Source organism: Ammodytes marinus (assembly GCF_949987685.1).
Source record: "Ammodytes marinus genome assembly, contig: scaffold_72, whole genome shotgun sequence".
Taxonomy (NCBI): Eukaryota; Metazoa; Chordata; class Actinopteri; order Uranoscopiformes; family Ammodytidae; genus Ammodytes; species Ammodytes marinus.
In genome coordinates, this window is record NW_027648071.1 from 104,846 (window position 1) to 119,845 (window position 15,000).

General features: G+C 40.5%; 2 protein-coding genes across 2 annotated transcripts in view; both read left to right on the forward strand.

The window, feature by feature from the left end:
- The window catches only part of ncaph2 (non-SMC condensin II complex, subunit H2), a gene marked incomplete at its 3' end in the record, with an annotated part of 10,243 nt that extends 5,405 nt beyond the window's left edge, over positions 1 to 4,838 (forward strand). Inside the window, exon 7 of the mRNA XM_080054983.1 lies at positions 4,746 to 4,838. Within this exon, the coding sequence (XP_079911109.1) occupies positions 4,746 to 4,838 (93 nt within the window). The remainder of the gene's footprint in view (positions 1 to 4,745) is intronic.
- Positions 4,839 to 14,582: 9,744 nt separating this feature from the next.
- Positions 14,583 to 15,000, forward strand: part of LOC307271105 (filamin-C-like) — a gene marked incomplete at its 3' end in the record, with an annotated part of 61,245 nt that continues 60,827 nt past the window's right edge. The window contains exon 1 of the mRNA XM_080054980.1: positions 14,583 to 15,000. This exon is cut by the window's right edge and continues 287 nt beyond it. Within this exon, the coding sequence (XP_079911106.1) occupies positions 14,903 to 15,000 (98 nt within the window). The 5' untranslated portion in view covers positions 14,583 to 14,902.

The following is a 15,000-nucleotide window of genomic DNA, read 5'->3' on the forward strand; positions in this document are numbered from 1 at the left end:
CGCAGCCTTTAAAGCCTACTTCACCAGTGGAAATATGAAGGTGTATTGAACTCTGAGATCCTATGTAGTATAAATGTGCAAACATTTTAGAAATCGTGTCATCCTAGCCTGGGAAAAGGCAGAAAGAGTGTGTTATGGTCTCACTGTCTAACCCTACATTTTACCATGTGTGACATCAGACATGGTAAAATGTAGGGTTAGGATTAACAGGACAGCTGGGCCAAGGGAAGACTGAGGGAAGACTGAGGGAAGACAAACCTCATTCATTATATTATAATAGTGATTTTATAATGATAGAACGCTGGTTCCGTATGGGTGAAGTATTCCTTTAAGTAGGTTTTTTATCAACTTTCAAATGATAGGAGTGAGATGTTTTGGTGTGGACTGTAAACCTAACTTGATTGGACCTGAAGGACTTGAAGGTGAGACAGGCAGTTGACCTGTCTTGGGACTTGAAGGTGAGACAGGCAGCTTACTCCTGTCTTGGGACTTGAAGGTGAGACAGGCAGCTTACCTGTCTTGATAACAGACTTTTAGGTGACAACAGTTTTTAACGTTTTTAACTTGACTTTGGACTGAACCTTTGTTTACTTGGGACATGGTTTGAGATTTAAAATGGGAATCAATCGATAGTTTTTGTGAGTCACAGCCCCACGGTATATGGGTCATTTTAAAAGCCCAAAAACCTGGGGTGCTCCGGTGGTGTAGTGGATAGAGCGTGTACCATATTGGCTCCGGCCTTCGTTGCAGTGGTCGCGGGTTCAAATCCGACCCGTGGACCTTTACTGCAGGTCATCCCCCCCCCCCCCCTCTCTCTCTCTCTCTCTCTCTCTCTCTCTCTCTCTGTCTCCCCATTTCAACTCTGTACTGTCTAATAAAGCTATCCCTCCTCTCTCTCTCCTCTCTCTCTCTCTCTCTCTCTCTCTCTCACTCTCTCTCTCTCTCTGTCTCCCCATTTCAACTCTGTACTGTCTAATAAAGCTTGAAAATGACAAAAAAAAATCTTTAAAAGCCCAAAAATCAGTAAAACATCCTTCAGCAACTTGCTCCCTTTCTGTCAAAACACCCATTTGCAGAATATTATTAACCGAAGTTATCTGGGATTCTGGTGGTAGCTTTGAATTCAGATAGCCACGATTATATAGCCTGGTCCTACCAGACCATAGCCTGGTCCTACCAGACCATCGTACTTCATTTAGCCTGGTCCTACCAGACCATAGCCTGGTCCTACCAGACCATCGTACTTCATTTAGCCTGGTCCTACCAGACCATAGCCTGGTCCTACCAGACCATCGTACTTCATTTAGCCTGGTCCTACCAGACCATCGTACTTCATTTAGCCTGGTCCTACCAGACCATCGTACTTCATTTAGCCTGGTCCTACCAGACCATCGTACTTCATTTAGGCCTGGTCCTACCAGACCATCGTACTTCATTTAGCCTGGTCCTACCAGACCATCGTACTTCATTTAGCCTGGTCCTACCAGACCATCGTACTTCATTTAGCCTGGTCCTACCAGACCATCGTACTTCATTTAGCCTGGTCCTACCAGACCATCGTACTTCATTTAGCCTGGTCCTACCAGACCATCGTACTTCATTTAGCCTGGTGCTACCAGACATCGTACTTCATTTAGCCTGGTGCTACCAGACCATCGTACTTCATTTAGCCTGGTCCTACCAGACCATCGTACTTCATTTAGCCTGGTCCTACAGACCATCGTACTTCATTTAGCCTGGTCCTACCAGACCATCGTACTTCATTTAGCCTGGTCCTACCAGACCATCGTACTTCATTTAGCCTGGTGCTACCACACCATCGTACTTCATTTAGCCTGGTCCCACCAGACCATCGTACTTCATTTAGCCTGGTGCTACCAGACCATCGTACTTCATTTAGCCTGGTCCCACCAGACCATCGTACTTCATTTAGCCTGGTGCTACCAGACCATCGTACTTCATTTAGCCTGGTCCTCCAGACCATCGTACTTCATTTAGGCCTGGTGCTACCAGACCATCGTACTTCATTTAGCCTGGTCCTACCAGACCATAGCCCTGGTCCTACCAGACCATCTTACTTCATTTAGCCTGGTGCTACCAGACCATCGTACTTCATTTAGCCTGGTCCTACCAGACCATCGTACTTCATTTAGCCTGGGTGCTACCAGACCATCGTACTTCATTTAGCCTGGTCCTACCAGACCATCGTACTTCATTTAGCCTGGTCCTACCAGACCATCGTACTTCATTTAGCCTGGTCCTACCAGACCATCGTACTTCATTTAGCCTGGTCCTACCAGACCATCGTACTTCATTTAGCCTGGTCCTACCAGACCATCGTACTTCATTTAGCCTGGTCCTACCAGACCATCGTACTTAATTTCATTTGTACAGAAGGTCTGGAATCGCTCAATTGACAAACGTTAACTCACTTGAGGGCGGGTGTCTGTTGAAGTTTAAAACTATTGGATCTGCCCAATGCCACTCTGGATCTGCCAACCAATCGCATAACGTTTGGTCGTGACGTATGTCATGCGCCGGCATGTCATGCGCCGGCTTCTGAGACACTCCCTCTGTTCGCTGATTGGACCGGCAGAAATCTGTCTGGAGAAAACCCACAAATATACCGCAGACCCAGACTGACTACTGAAGGGAAATTAAAATTGAGCGGAAGTATGTAGGCGGGCGGTGCCAGGCTAGCGGTTCTACGGGCCGGGGGAAGTTGTCCCAAACCACTGGCAAAGCTCTCCATCTTGTCTTTAACCATCCCTCATTCCTTTCCTCTGCATGTTTCTATCTGAACGCTGTCACCGTCTGTTTCACATCAGCTTCACACAAAGAATCAAATACTATTCTGTGTAGATGTGATGGTTTTGAACTCGCCTGCTTATCCATCTGTATCTATTAGCACCATTTGTTTGCTCCACGCTCGCATGTCCCACTCCCTCACGTTATAACTTTATTATCCTGATTATTTATATGTATTATACCCCCCCCCCCCCCACACACACACACACACACACACACACACACACACACACACACACACACACACACACACACACACACACACACATCCTACACCCCCTAACTCCTCACATGAACTTTACACAATGAACAATATCAAATTCTGTGTAAATTTGATGGTTTAGAATATGCTAATGCCTGCTTTTGTTTTTCTTTCCATTTTCAATTGCTTTGCATGTGTTTTTCTTATTGTTTTGCTCCACGCTTGCCTTTCCTCGACACTTTCTGACTTTCCTATTCTATTTATTTACATTATCCCCCTCCACTCATCCATCCATCTATCCATCTATCTATCTATCTATCTATCTATCTATCTATCTATCTATCTATCTATCTATCTATCTATCTATCTATCTATCTATCTATCTATCTATCTATCTATCTATCTATCTATCTATCTATCTATCTATCTATCTATCTATCTATCTATCTATCTATCTATCTATCTATCTATCTATCTATCTATCTATCTATCTATCTATCTATCTATCTATCTATCTATCTATCTATCTATCTATCCACCTACCCCTCTCTCTCTCTATCCCTCTCTCTCTCTCCCTCCCTCCATCTCTCCCTCCCTCCCTCTCTCCCTCCCTCCCTCTCTCTCTCTCTCCCTCCCTCCCTCCCTCTCTCCGTCCCTCTCTCCCTCTCTCCCTCCCTCCACCTCTTCTCTCTCCCCAGCTCCCCCCCGGCCCGCCCCAGCCCTTTCTCTCCGTCCCTCTCATTGGGATGATTGTAATAGTCGCCTTGATTTGGTGCTGCTGGGAAGAGCTGGCGTCTTAAAATGGACCAGGTATGGCCACGCCCCTTCTCTGTTGTCTGGCTTTTAACAAAACAGTAACCCGTGTTAAAGGTGCAGTCAGTGATTCTGGAGAACGCTTGTTGTCAAAATCACTTTTTTGTCGAAATCAGTGAATATCTCCTCATGATCCACTACCTGTCTGTACTGTGTGTGCGCTGAAAAAAAATCCAGTGTTAATACACAGCCTAGGCTCTGTAAACTGGCATGTTGCTAGCTACGGTGGGCCCCAGGCGATTTTATAGTGTTTCTCCATTATACATGTGCTGGCTTGGGTCGGGAACCCCTTCATGCAGACAATAAACTCCACATGGTTCAAGAACAGCTGACAGTGTTTTACGTGAATTTTAAGGGACAGTTAACAAACAAAAACAACTATTTGAAACAATTTTGTTTTCGTATTTTTTGTACATCTTTAAAATTTTAAACTTGTATTAAATCCCTTCCGTGTGTGTGTGTGTGTGTGTGTGTGTGTGTGTGTGTGTGTGTGTGTGTGTGTGTGTGTGTGTGTGTGTCTGTCTGTCTGTCTGTCTGTCTGTCTGTCTGTCTGTCTGTCTGTCTGTCTGTCTGTCTGTCTGTCTGTCTGTCTGTCTGTCTGTGTGTGTGTGTGTGTCTGTCTGTCTGTCTGTCTGTCTGTCTGTCTGTCTGTCTGTCTGTCTGTCTGTCTGTCTGTCTGTCTGTCTGTCTGTCTGTCTGTCTGTCTGTCTGTCTGTCTGTCTGTCTGTCTGTCTGTCTGTCTGTCTGTCTGTCTGTCTGTCTGTCTGTCTGTCTGTCTGTCTGTCTGTGGGTGTCTGTCTGTCTGTCTGTCTGTCTGTCTGTCTGTCTGTGGGTGTGTGTCTGTCTGTCTGTCTGTCTGTCTGTCTGTCTGTCTGTCTGTCTGTTAACCTTTTCTTAAACCCCGTCCCTGTGTGTCTCTCAGCACCGTGACTCAGAGGGCTGGGCTCTGGCGGTGGCAGCGGTTGCCGTGGCAGCAGTTGTAGTTCTGGTGGTTCCCAGCTTCATCAGAGGCTGAAAGAACTACAGACTGGAACCAGGAAGTGACCTCACCAAGAAGTTATGATGTCATCCATGCAGCTGCTGTCTCTCTCTCTCACATGTCTGTTCGCTTTGTCGTCAAATCATCGCAAAGACGTTTTCAACCCAAATGCAACAGACAGTTAGTGAATTCTGAAGGCAAAGCAAGTTTATTTCTATAGCACAATTCAGACACAAGGCCATTCAAAGTGCTTTACAGGGGCAAGATTCAAATACATAATACACATTAGAAAAGCGAATGAATATAAATAGAACGTTTAAGTACAATAAGATTGCAGGTTAAAATGGAAACAGAAAAGTCTTCAGACTCGATTTAAAAGAACTGAGGGTTGCAGCAGACCTCAAGTTCTCTGGGAGTTTGTTCCAGAGATTTGGTGCATAAAAACTAAAAGCTGTTTCTCCTTGTTTAGTCCTAACTCTGGGGACTGTAGATCTGAAGAGAAAAGCAATAAGCTGAAAGTGATTAATTTAATATATCGTCCATTGAAAATACCTTTAAAAGTGTCTACGAGGAACTTTCAGTGTGTGTTAATTCTAGCGCCCCCCTTTGGACAAAAGCGGTAGTGTTTTCACCACGCCAGCTGTTGTTCCTGGGTGAGCGTATACCCATGACAAAGGCATTATGAAAAACTATATAGAAATAGCATTCTTTGCACTGATGGTCTGGTTTGATGTTACATGTAATTTAGGATCATCAGAGGAACATTTTTCTGTTTCAGAAATATTTAAAAGTTCCTCGTAGAGACTTTAACTCTTCCAGAAAGGCATTGATGTAGCAACAATGGAATGGTGGAAAGATTGACTATGAAGGACGTTAAGGGACGTGGAATTAAAATAGAGCATTTCTTTATTTAATAGCTAATTTTACATTTAAAAACAGGAATTAATCATAGGTTTTCAGATCCATTAATTAATTTAATATTAAATAGACAAATTATTAAAAAAATTACAAATTAAAACTGTAAACAAATACACAATTTTAAAATACGTTAATGAATTCCTAAATAAATAATAAAATTTATTTATTTAAGTAAATTTGAAAATGCAAAAGTCTGAAAAACAAACGTAAAAACAAAACAAAAGGTTTTTTTTTTATTTATAAACATATCGAACTTTAAAAGTGAATATTTAATAATCATAATCGGACAATTAATTTAATTAATTATTTTAATTCATTTTTATTTATTTATTTTTATTTACTTTTATTTTATTTATTTTATTTTATTTTATTTTATTTTATTTTATTTTATTTTATTTTATTTTATTTTATTTTATTTTATTTTATTTTATTTTATTTTATTTTATTTTATTTTATTTTATTTATTTATTTTATTTATTTTATTTATTTTATTTATTTTATTTATTTTATTTATTTTAATTAAGTTAAATTTTAATTTTAATTTAATTTAAAATTTTAATGTTTTTATTTACAGGTGAATTTCAGCTCTTAAATTCTTATTGCCTTATTTCTTTAAGAATATTTTGCGCTTGAGTTACTCAGAGGGACGTGGATAAATGTAGCAGATTAAACTATGATTGTTTAGTGTTTTCATACATTACATCGCCTCTGCTTTCGTCCTGCTTAGCGCTGTATAATATCATATGAAGCGTTAGTCCATAAAAATACCATTTAATGTGAGTTATTCAAAATACTTGTTTCATAGCATGATACAATACCTAAAAAGACAAATTAAGCTTTATTTTATATACCTTTACACAGGGCTGTACGCTTATTTTTTAAAGTGGTAGCACTGGTGCTAGCAAGCAAAAAAAATCAGTAGCACAAAAATAAATTTGGTAGCACACAAAGTATGATCGAAAACTTGCATAACCTTAACCCTTGCATTTCGCTCTAATTACCTTTGAGCATGTCATCTTGGTCTCATTTGAGATTCTCAATTAATATTATTTCCTAGTGTGTGCAGTAATAATTGTAGAAAAATTAATAGGGGTGCACTGATTGCAATTTAGACAAAATAATCTAACCTGCCAATTGCAATTTGGCAGGCTGTCGCACTAGTTAGGGTTGCCACCTTGGATTTAGGAAAAAAAGGGACACTTGAATGTTTGGGGCGGAGGGCTCGGCCATTATTAGGCTACCAGTTCAGACTGACCAGTGTAATGACCTATAATAACCATACACACCTACAGTGCTTTTTACAGTATAGGCTAAATAGGGAGACTGAGGTGGGTGGGGACCCTGGACCTTGTAGGGGGGCCCCGGAAGAAAAAAATGCAACCTTTTAAAGTAAAATTCATCAATCTGGTGCACTTTGAGAATAATATTGCATGCAACCATGCCCAGGGGCCCAAGGGCTCGGGGGGGGGGGGGGGGCCTAAATGTTGCATTGTCAAAGAGCTCAGTCACTCATGTCAATAACAGGGTCCAACAAGGAATAGCCTAAATATAAGGAAATAAATCATCATGGCCCCAACTAGGTGACAAATAGAAAAGCAAGTGCAAAACAAAAGCATTATTAGCTCTGTCTAAGGGGCTTCATGAGGGACAGCTAAGCCCCCCACACACAAACAGGAATAAGCTTGCTATGTGTAAATTCTATACTGTTCATGAAAAGTAGCTTTCCACCCTGTATATGTTGCAATGGGCCCCTCCATCATATAACATGAGTCTGCAGACCAATCTACTGTACTGTTTTCACAGTTGCAGAGTAAAGAGTGCCTGTTTAAGAAAAATAATGTTCCTTCTGCAGCTCAAGATTTGATTAAAATGTTCCTCTGCTCTGATGCATTTAACTTTAAAACGGTACAAAGAGTCTGGGCCCATTATCTCATAATCCGTCTATGAACCAACTGGTTTCCACAATCTTTTTTATTTTCGCGGGCAGCATGCACAAGCATTATTTATTAAAAAAAAAAAAAAAAAAAAAAAAGTGTGGGGCCCCACACAGGGTCTTGAAACGGGCCCCGAGATCGTTAAGACCGCCCCTGCCCGCCCGCCTCTCCGATGCAATAGCGGGCGCAACAAACTCCTCGGCCCGTGTGAGACGGCCTTAACTACTGAACGAAGGAAGGAAATCAAATGAGGTTTTGGCATTTTCCCCAAAAAACGGGTCACAGCTGGTGAAAAAAAGAGAACAATTCTGGGAAAAACGGGACGGGTGGCAACACTAGCACGAGTGCGATTGGAGTTGTATTCATCATCGCACGTGATCAATTTCAGTAGCAAATGCGATCAAAACTGTCGCACTGTACAGCCCTGCCTTTACAGATCGATTCAAAATGTTTATTTCGATGTTTATTGTTCCAAACTGTGTAATGTTCTGCTGCAGACGTGAAAAGCACTTTTATTTTAATCGTTAGAAATATTTTAGTTGAAGTTAAATCATTCCGGTGGGATTATTGGTGTCGACTGATTTCACTGTGCCAGTTCTTAAGCTCAGATCGGACCAGAAAAATGCTTTAATTTAGATTTTAGAAAAGATTTATTTGCACAAATGTTTGTTTACAATCTATTAAATGGATATTATTATTATTTTTCGATGTTTCTTGTGGGAAAAGCTTAAAGAGCCGTATATGTTGTAAAGAAAAAAATTAGTTGATAATGTTAGTATATCTAATGTGTACCCTTACCAAGAAGTGTAGATTTTGTATAAGATCTAAAAAGCTATTGAAGAACAGTTAAACATAGTTAAAGCTCTACTTCACCGGTGGGAATATGAAGGTGTATTGAACTCTGAGATCCTATGTAGTATAAATGTGCAAACATTTTAGAAATCGGTTCATCCTAGCCTGAGAAAAGGCAGAAAGAGTGTTTTATGGTCTCACTGTCTCACCCTACATTTTACAGATATGACATCACTTCAGTAAAAATGTAGGGTTAGGAATGACACTGGGGAAGTAGGTCTTTAAATTGCTGGTAGTTAGGGTTACCATGTATCTGAACATAGAGTGGATATATCAATGTTTAGGAAGTAAGAAAAACATTATTAAATCCTGTCTGAATTTGGCTGTAGGGATTTTATATAATTTTGCCTTTTTATTAGGGGCACGTTAACCCCCTCACTCTCTGTTTGCACATAGAACAGTTTGAGTTTTTAAATCTATCCTGCTAAAGGCCTGATTCATGTTTACATTGAAGTGCCGACCAAAATAATCATAAATAATCATATAAAATATTATAATTAAATGTTTAAATGACTTTGATCCTGTTTGTATCTATCGGCCGTTTGGGTTCAGTAGTTTTATCTTACTTTGTTTTCATGAGACCAAATATTATCCATTTCAAAATAAAAGACATTATAGTTAAATACAAGTGCTGACGAAATGAAGCAGTTTTATTTTTTATTTTTTGCAACACTGTGCCATGGACCTAGGAAAGTTGGCGTCAGTAAACCGAGGAATTCAGACAAAAAAAATTATATTGCCAGACAGACAGACAGACAGACAGATAGACAGATAGACAGATAGACAGATAGACAGATAGACAGACACACAGACAGACAGACAGACAGACAGACAGACAGACAGACAGACAGACAGACACACACACACACACACACACACACACACACACACACACACACACACACACACAGACACACAGACAGACAGACAGACATACACACTTACAGACAGACAGACAGACAGACAGACAGACAGACAGACAGAAAGACAGAAAGACACACACAAATTTTATTAAAGAAATTATTCAAAAAATTATTAAAGATTTAGTCCAATATTTGACCAAATATCTCATCGTTTTGATTTACAATATAGAAATTGGGATTTACTAGAAATCTAAACAAATTATTTTTTTATTTTTATTATTTTTTTATTACTATTATTTCGTTTTTTCGACTTCAGACATCACCTGCTGTTTGAGTGAATTATTAATTAATATCATATCTTCGTTTTTTTGTGTTTCCTGAAAAAAACTGACGTAGGCCATTACTTTGAGAAGGTGACCATATTCTACTTAGTGTCTTGAAGTATTTTAAATGTGACGTTTAAGTTTCCGTTGTGACTTGCAGTTCTTTTAGTGTCCGACTGTAAAATGTTTGTACAAAAAATGGTTTTAGTTTATACTGTGTAGGCTACAGGTGAAACTCCAAAAATCGGAATATCGTGCAAAAGTTAATTTATTTCAATATAACATGAAATCAATAAAGAAGGGATTTTAGATACAGAAATGTCGGCCCTCTATAAAGTATAATCATGCATATGTACTCAGTGCTTGGTTTTGGGTTCCCTTTTGCATGAATTCTTGCCTCAATTCCAATTCATTTTCCATGATATTCTAATAATATGAGTTTCACTTGGAAGTGTTATTGCTGCCTGATTCTTCTCTTAATCTGCCTGGGTCTGTTTTGTTTACAACTCTTCCAAACGTCAAAGCTAAAACTGAATCTTCCTGGAAGCTGCACGGTGATTTCTCTACAATCTTTACTTACTTTTATTTATTTATTTTATTTCTATTTTTATTAAATCTTGTGTTTGTTTGTTTGTGAACGGAGTTGTTGTTCTTGCAGCAAAAAAGAAGAAATATATTTACTTGAAAATCTCAAAATAAAGATCCAGCATTTATACCCGTGCAAGAGAGTAACTTTGAGTTTGACACACACACACACACACACACACACACACACACACACACACACACACACACACACACACACACACACACACACACACACACACACACACACACACACACACACACACCTACACACACACACACCTACACACACACACACACACACACACCTACACACACCTACACACACACACACCTACACACACCTACACACACACCTATCTAGATATTTTGGGGCATTTCATTGGCCAGTTTTCGTTTATTGAGATGCTCAGAATTATTTTTTTTATTTCGTCTTTATTTCAAACAAGAAAATAAAAAAATAAGAAAAGCAAGTATGACACATTATACAAATACACAAACACAAAACAACAGTAATTATAACGTGTCATAAACAATATTTATAAATGTAGTGTCTCTGTCTGAAAAGGAGTGAGAGGATGCCGAAGCTTTGTCAAATTGCATCAATGTTTTTTTTCCTATTTTTCTGTAGATGGTTGAAATGTTTGTGTATCAGATTTTGTGGATAAATTATAAGTTTTTAGTTTTTATCTAGTGTGCACATCATTTAATTGTTTCATATTTTCTGAGCATCTCAGGTGAAAGGAATTTTCAGAACCTCCTCTCCACAACATCCAGACTGAAATAACTTAGTTTAGAGTTTAGACCTACTTCACCGGAGGAAACATGAAGGTGTATTGAACTCTGAGATCCTATGTAGTATAAATGTGCAAACATTTTAGAAATCGGATCATCCTAGCCTGAGAAAAGGCAGAAAGAGTGTTTTATGGTCTCACTGTCTAACCCTACATTTGACTAGTGTGACATCACACATGGTAAAATGTCGGGGTGAAGTTCTGTATGGGTGAAGTATTCCTTTTAATGTCAGTGTTACAGTGAGAGACCCTTAAATAACTAGTGATGATGATTTATATATAAAGATTTATTAAGTTATTATTGTCCATGTGTTCCTGTCACAGCCTCATATTCACTCAGTTTATATTTAGTTTGTTTTTTATATTTACACTGGAGCTAAAAAAAATATTTACACCGGGGGGGGGGGGGGGGGACGCTTGTGGTGTAGTGGGTTAGACTGTCTGTCTGTCTGTCTGTCCTCTTCACAGCAGACCCGGGTTAGAATCCAGCCCGGGTCGTTCTCTGCATGTCATTCCCCTCTCTGTCTGTCTGTCTGTCTGTCTGTCTGTCTGTCTGTCTGTCTGTCTGTCTGTCTGTCTGTCTGTCTGTCTGTCTGTCTGTCCTCTTCACAGCAGACCCGGGTTAGAATCCAGCCCGGGTCGTTCTCTGCATGTCATTCCCCTCTCTGACACATTTCATCTCTGTCTCTCCACACTGTCTAAATAAAAAAGCAAAAAATTCCCAAACAATAATCTTGTAAAGAAAACAAAAGAAGATATTCACTCCTCAGATGTCAGTTACATGAGCCCGCCACAAGGGGGCGCCATGTTTTTATATTTGAGAGAATCCCGTCATCATGTCACTGCTGTTTCACATAGGGGACACGTTCTAATGAATCAGCATCTTTATGAAGACTTTAAACACAACATGTCCGAAAGTTAACGCCTATTTTGCTCCAAATTCAATTGATGGTTTTCACTTAAAACCAGCGCTCCCTTGCTAACCCCTCTCCCTTTGGGGGAGAATTTACAGAAGCTACGGTGGCCTTCAAGGACAAGAAGCTATAGTTACTAAAGATGGCATCATCCAACACTGCCTCAAGTCTTTCCACAATATCAAGTGATGAGGTGAAGATGTATTTAGTTATTTATTCTATAGTACTTCTTCTTCTTCTTGGTCTTCCAACAGGTGCATTTCCCCAGGACGCCCACTATATATAAAAACCTGTAAGGCCGTTAAGATGAGGTGAAGATGTATTTAGTTATTGCAAAGTCTGTTCTGAAAACTCCCTTCACACAAACACACACACACACACACACACACACACACGCACGCACGCACGCACGCACACACACACACACACACACACCTTTAAATAACACACTTCTATTTCATAATCTAAAAGCTGCCCTGTGGGGATTTGACGTGGACAATTTAATATGTGCACAGCAGTAAAAATGTATAAATGAACTTTATTATTAGACACTTTCCCTGCGTTCCAAATCACATACTCTTTCTCTTTCCTACACTACATACTAAAGTACAGAAGAGTTTTAGTCTTTTTACTACACTACATACTAAAGTACAGAAGAGTTTTAGTCTTTTTACTACACTACATACTAAAGTACAGAAGAGTTTTAGGGCCACAGACAGGAGAGAGAAAAAAATCAGATAAGGAAGATTTTTTTTTCATTATGTCGAGAAATGTCAAGAATAAAGACGAATACTCCAAAATGCTATTGGAGTTAGTGGGGGCATTTATGTATTTTCAGCATACTACAGTTGACGTGCATGTATTGGGATGTCCTAAATCTTTTCCTGGCGTACTAAATAGTAGGGAAGTATGGGGACTGGAACGCAGGGTCTAAATAAAAAAAACTAAAAAAACTTCTGACAGGTTTGTAGATTTCCCTCGGGGTGAGAGGGGGAGAAAGGGGGAGAGTGACACAGTTATCTAATTGGCTGTCACCACATATGACGTCATATCTTCATCTCCTTACACACAGACACACACACACACACACACACACACACACACACACACACACACACACACACACACACACACAGGCACACTGGCATGCACACACACACACACACACACTGAAGCAAAGAAACACATACACACACACGCACACACAGGCGCGCTCACACACATGCACACACACACACACACACACACACATGCACACACACACACACACACACACACACACACACACACACACACACACACACACACACACACACACACACACACACACACACACACACACACTGGGCCCCCTCATGGTGTCTGGTCTGTCCCGTTCGGAGCCTCTAAAAATATAAATATATAAAAATACTCTCGAAGTGTCACGACTTGGCCACGCCCCTTTTCACTGCCAGCAACCAATCAGCTTTAAGCTCCGTATCTCTGCTGTATTAGAGGATGCCCGGTGTTACGCTGAGATCTGTTTCCCTGCTGAGAATTGCACGCACCTTTAAAAATACTAAATAATGCGCTTACACTGTCTCTGTTTTTATGAATTATATTGTTGTACTCACATTTTGAGTCACTCTGGATCAACAGTGTGAATTTCATCCACTTAAAGCTATAATGCGTAACTTTTTCATATAAATGACTGTAGGTTATATTCAAGCCATCGCAAAAACGAGTTGACACAAAGTTGATTAAGCCTATTATCAGCTCCAGAAAACTCTCTCTGTATTTCTCAGCATGGCAGCGTTTACAAACTGGTCTCCCCCCCCCCCTCACCCTGACACTGGTGCAGGAGCTCAGAAAAATCCCAAGAAATGTTTCAGTTGTTGATTCTACTGCTAAGAAAAAAAAACCTGGACGTACAGCAGAAGGTATAAAATCCATGTGCCATCACTGAAGGCTTTACCTCATGTAGATGCACCGACAGACAGTGTTGTTGTAATTACTCAGAATTCCTCATGGGGGGCATCAAAACTTACACACTATATCTTGAATTATCACTACAATTTCCGGTATAGTTTCCCTCCTATATTGTTTTTGATATGTCTGAAATAAAATTCAATCAATCAATCAATCAATCAATCAATCAATCCTACAGCTGAGGTGCGGAGTGACAGAAGTTACGCAATATAGCTTTAACGATCACTCCAACTTCTGCTTTTTCCCGCACAGCTAAGGGGAGTGCAGTTTTTGGCAGGGAAGCAAAACTTAACATAACACCGGGGTCTCATGTATATGGTCATAAGGGGGGGGGGGGGGGGGAGAGAGGGGGGAGGAGGAGAAAGGGGGGGGGGAGGAGGAGAGAGGGGGGGAGGAGGAGAGAGGGGGGGGGGAGGAGGAGAGAGGGGTGGGATTCATTCCAAGCAGTCCAACACAGTGACGCTCGCTGAGCTTTTTAAACCTCTGCTGCTCCGCGTCTCAACTTCCACACTCAGGACCGGACTCCCCTCAGGTCGCCACGCCGCCCTATGCGCCTCTCCGCCCGGGCAACTAGGCGACGTGTGTCCGCTGGAAACAACCGACAACCACCAACCAACAACAACTAACGACTTGACTTATCCTCATCCATGTTAGGCTACTCTTTGATTACCTCACTTGGTCTTTCTACCCTCACTGGAGAGCTTTGTATCTCGGTTTTGTGACCCGCTGCGTTCAGATGTATTCATGACAGCTCCCTCTCTGGATTAACGGACCTTGGAAATTACTTTTTTTATTTACTTGTTTTAATTTTTTACGCAAAACTACGCCAAAAAAGTGTGTCACAACTTCAAGCGCTACCGATCGCCCTTTTCCTTTAATTCTTCTGCCTTTCTTCTGCCTTTCTTCCCTCTCTCTCTCTCTCCCACTCCGGTCTGAGCTATAATAAAACATGATGAATAACAACAGCAACATCTACCAGGAGCCTCAACAGATTTTCTACCAGAGCAGCGGCGACATGGAGGGCGAGGATGAGGAGGAGGAGATGCC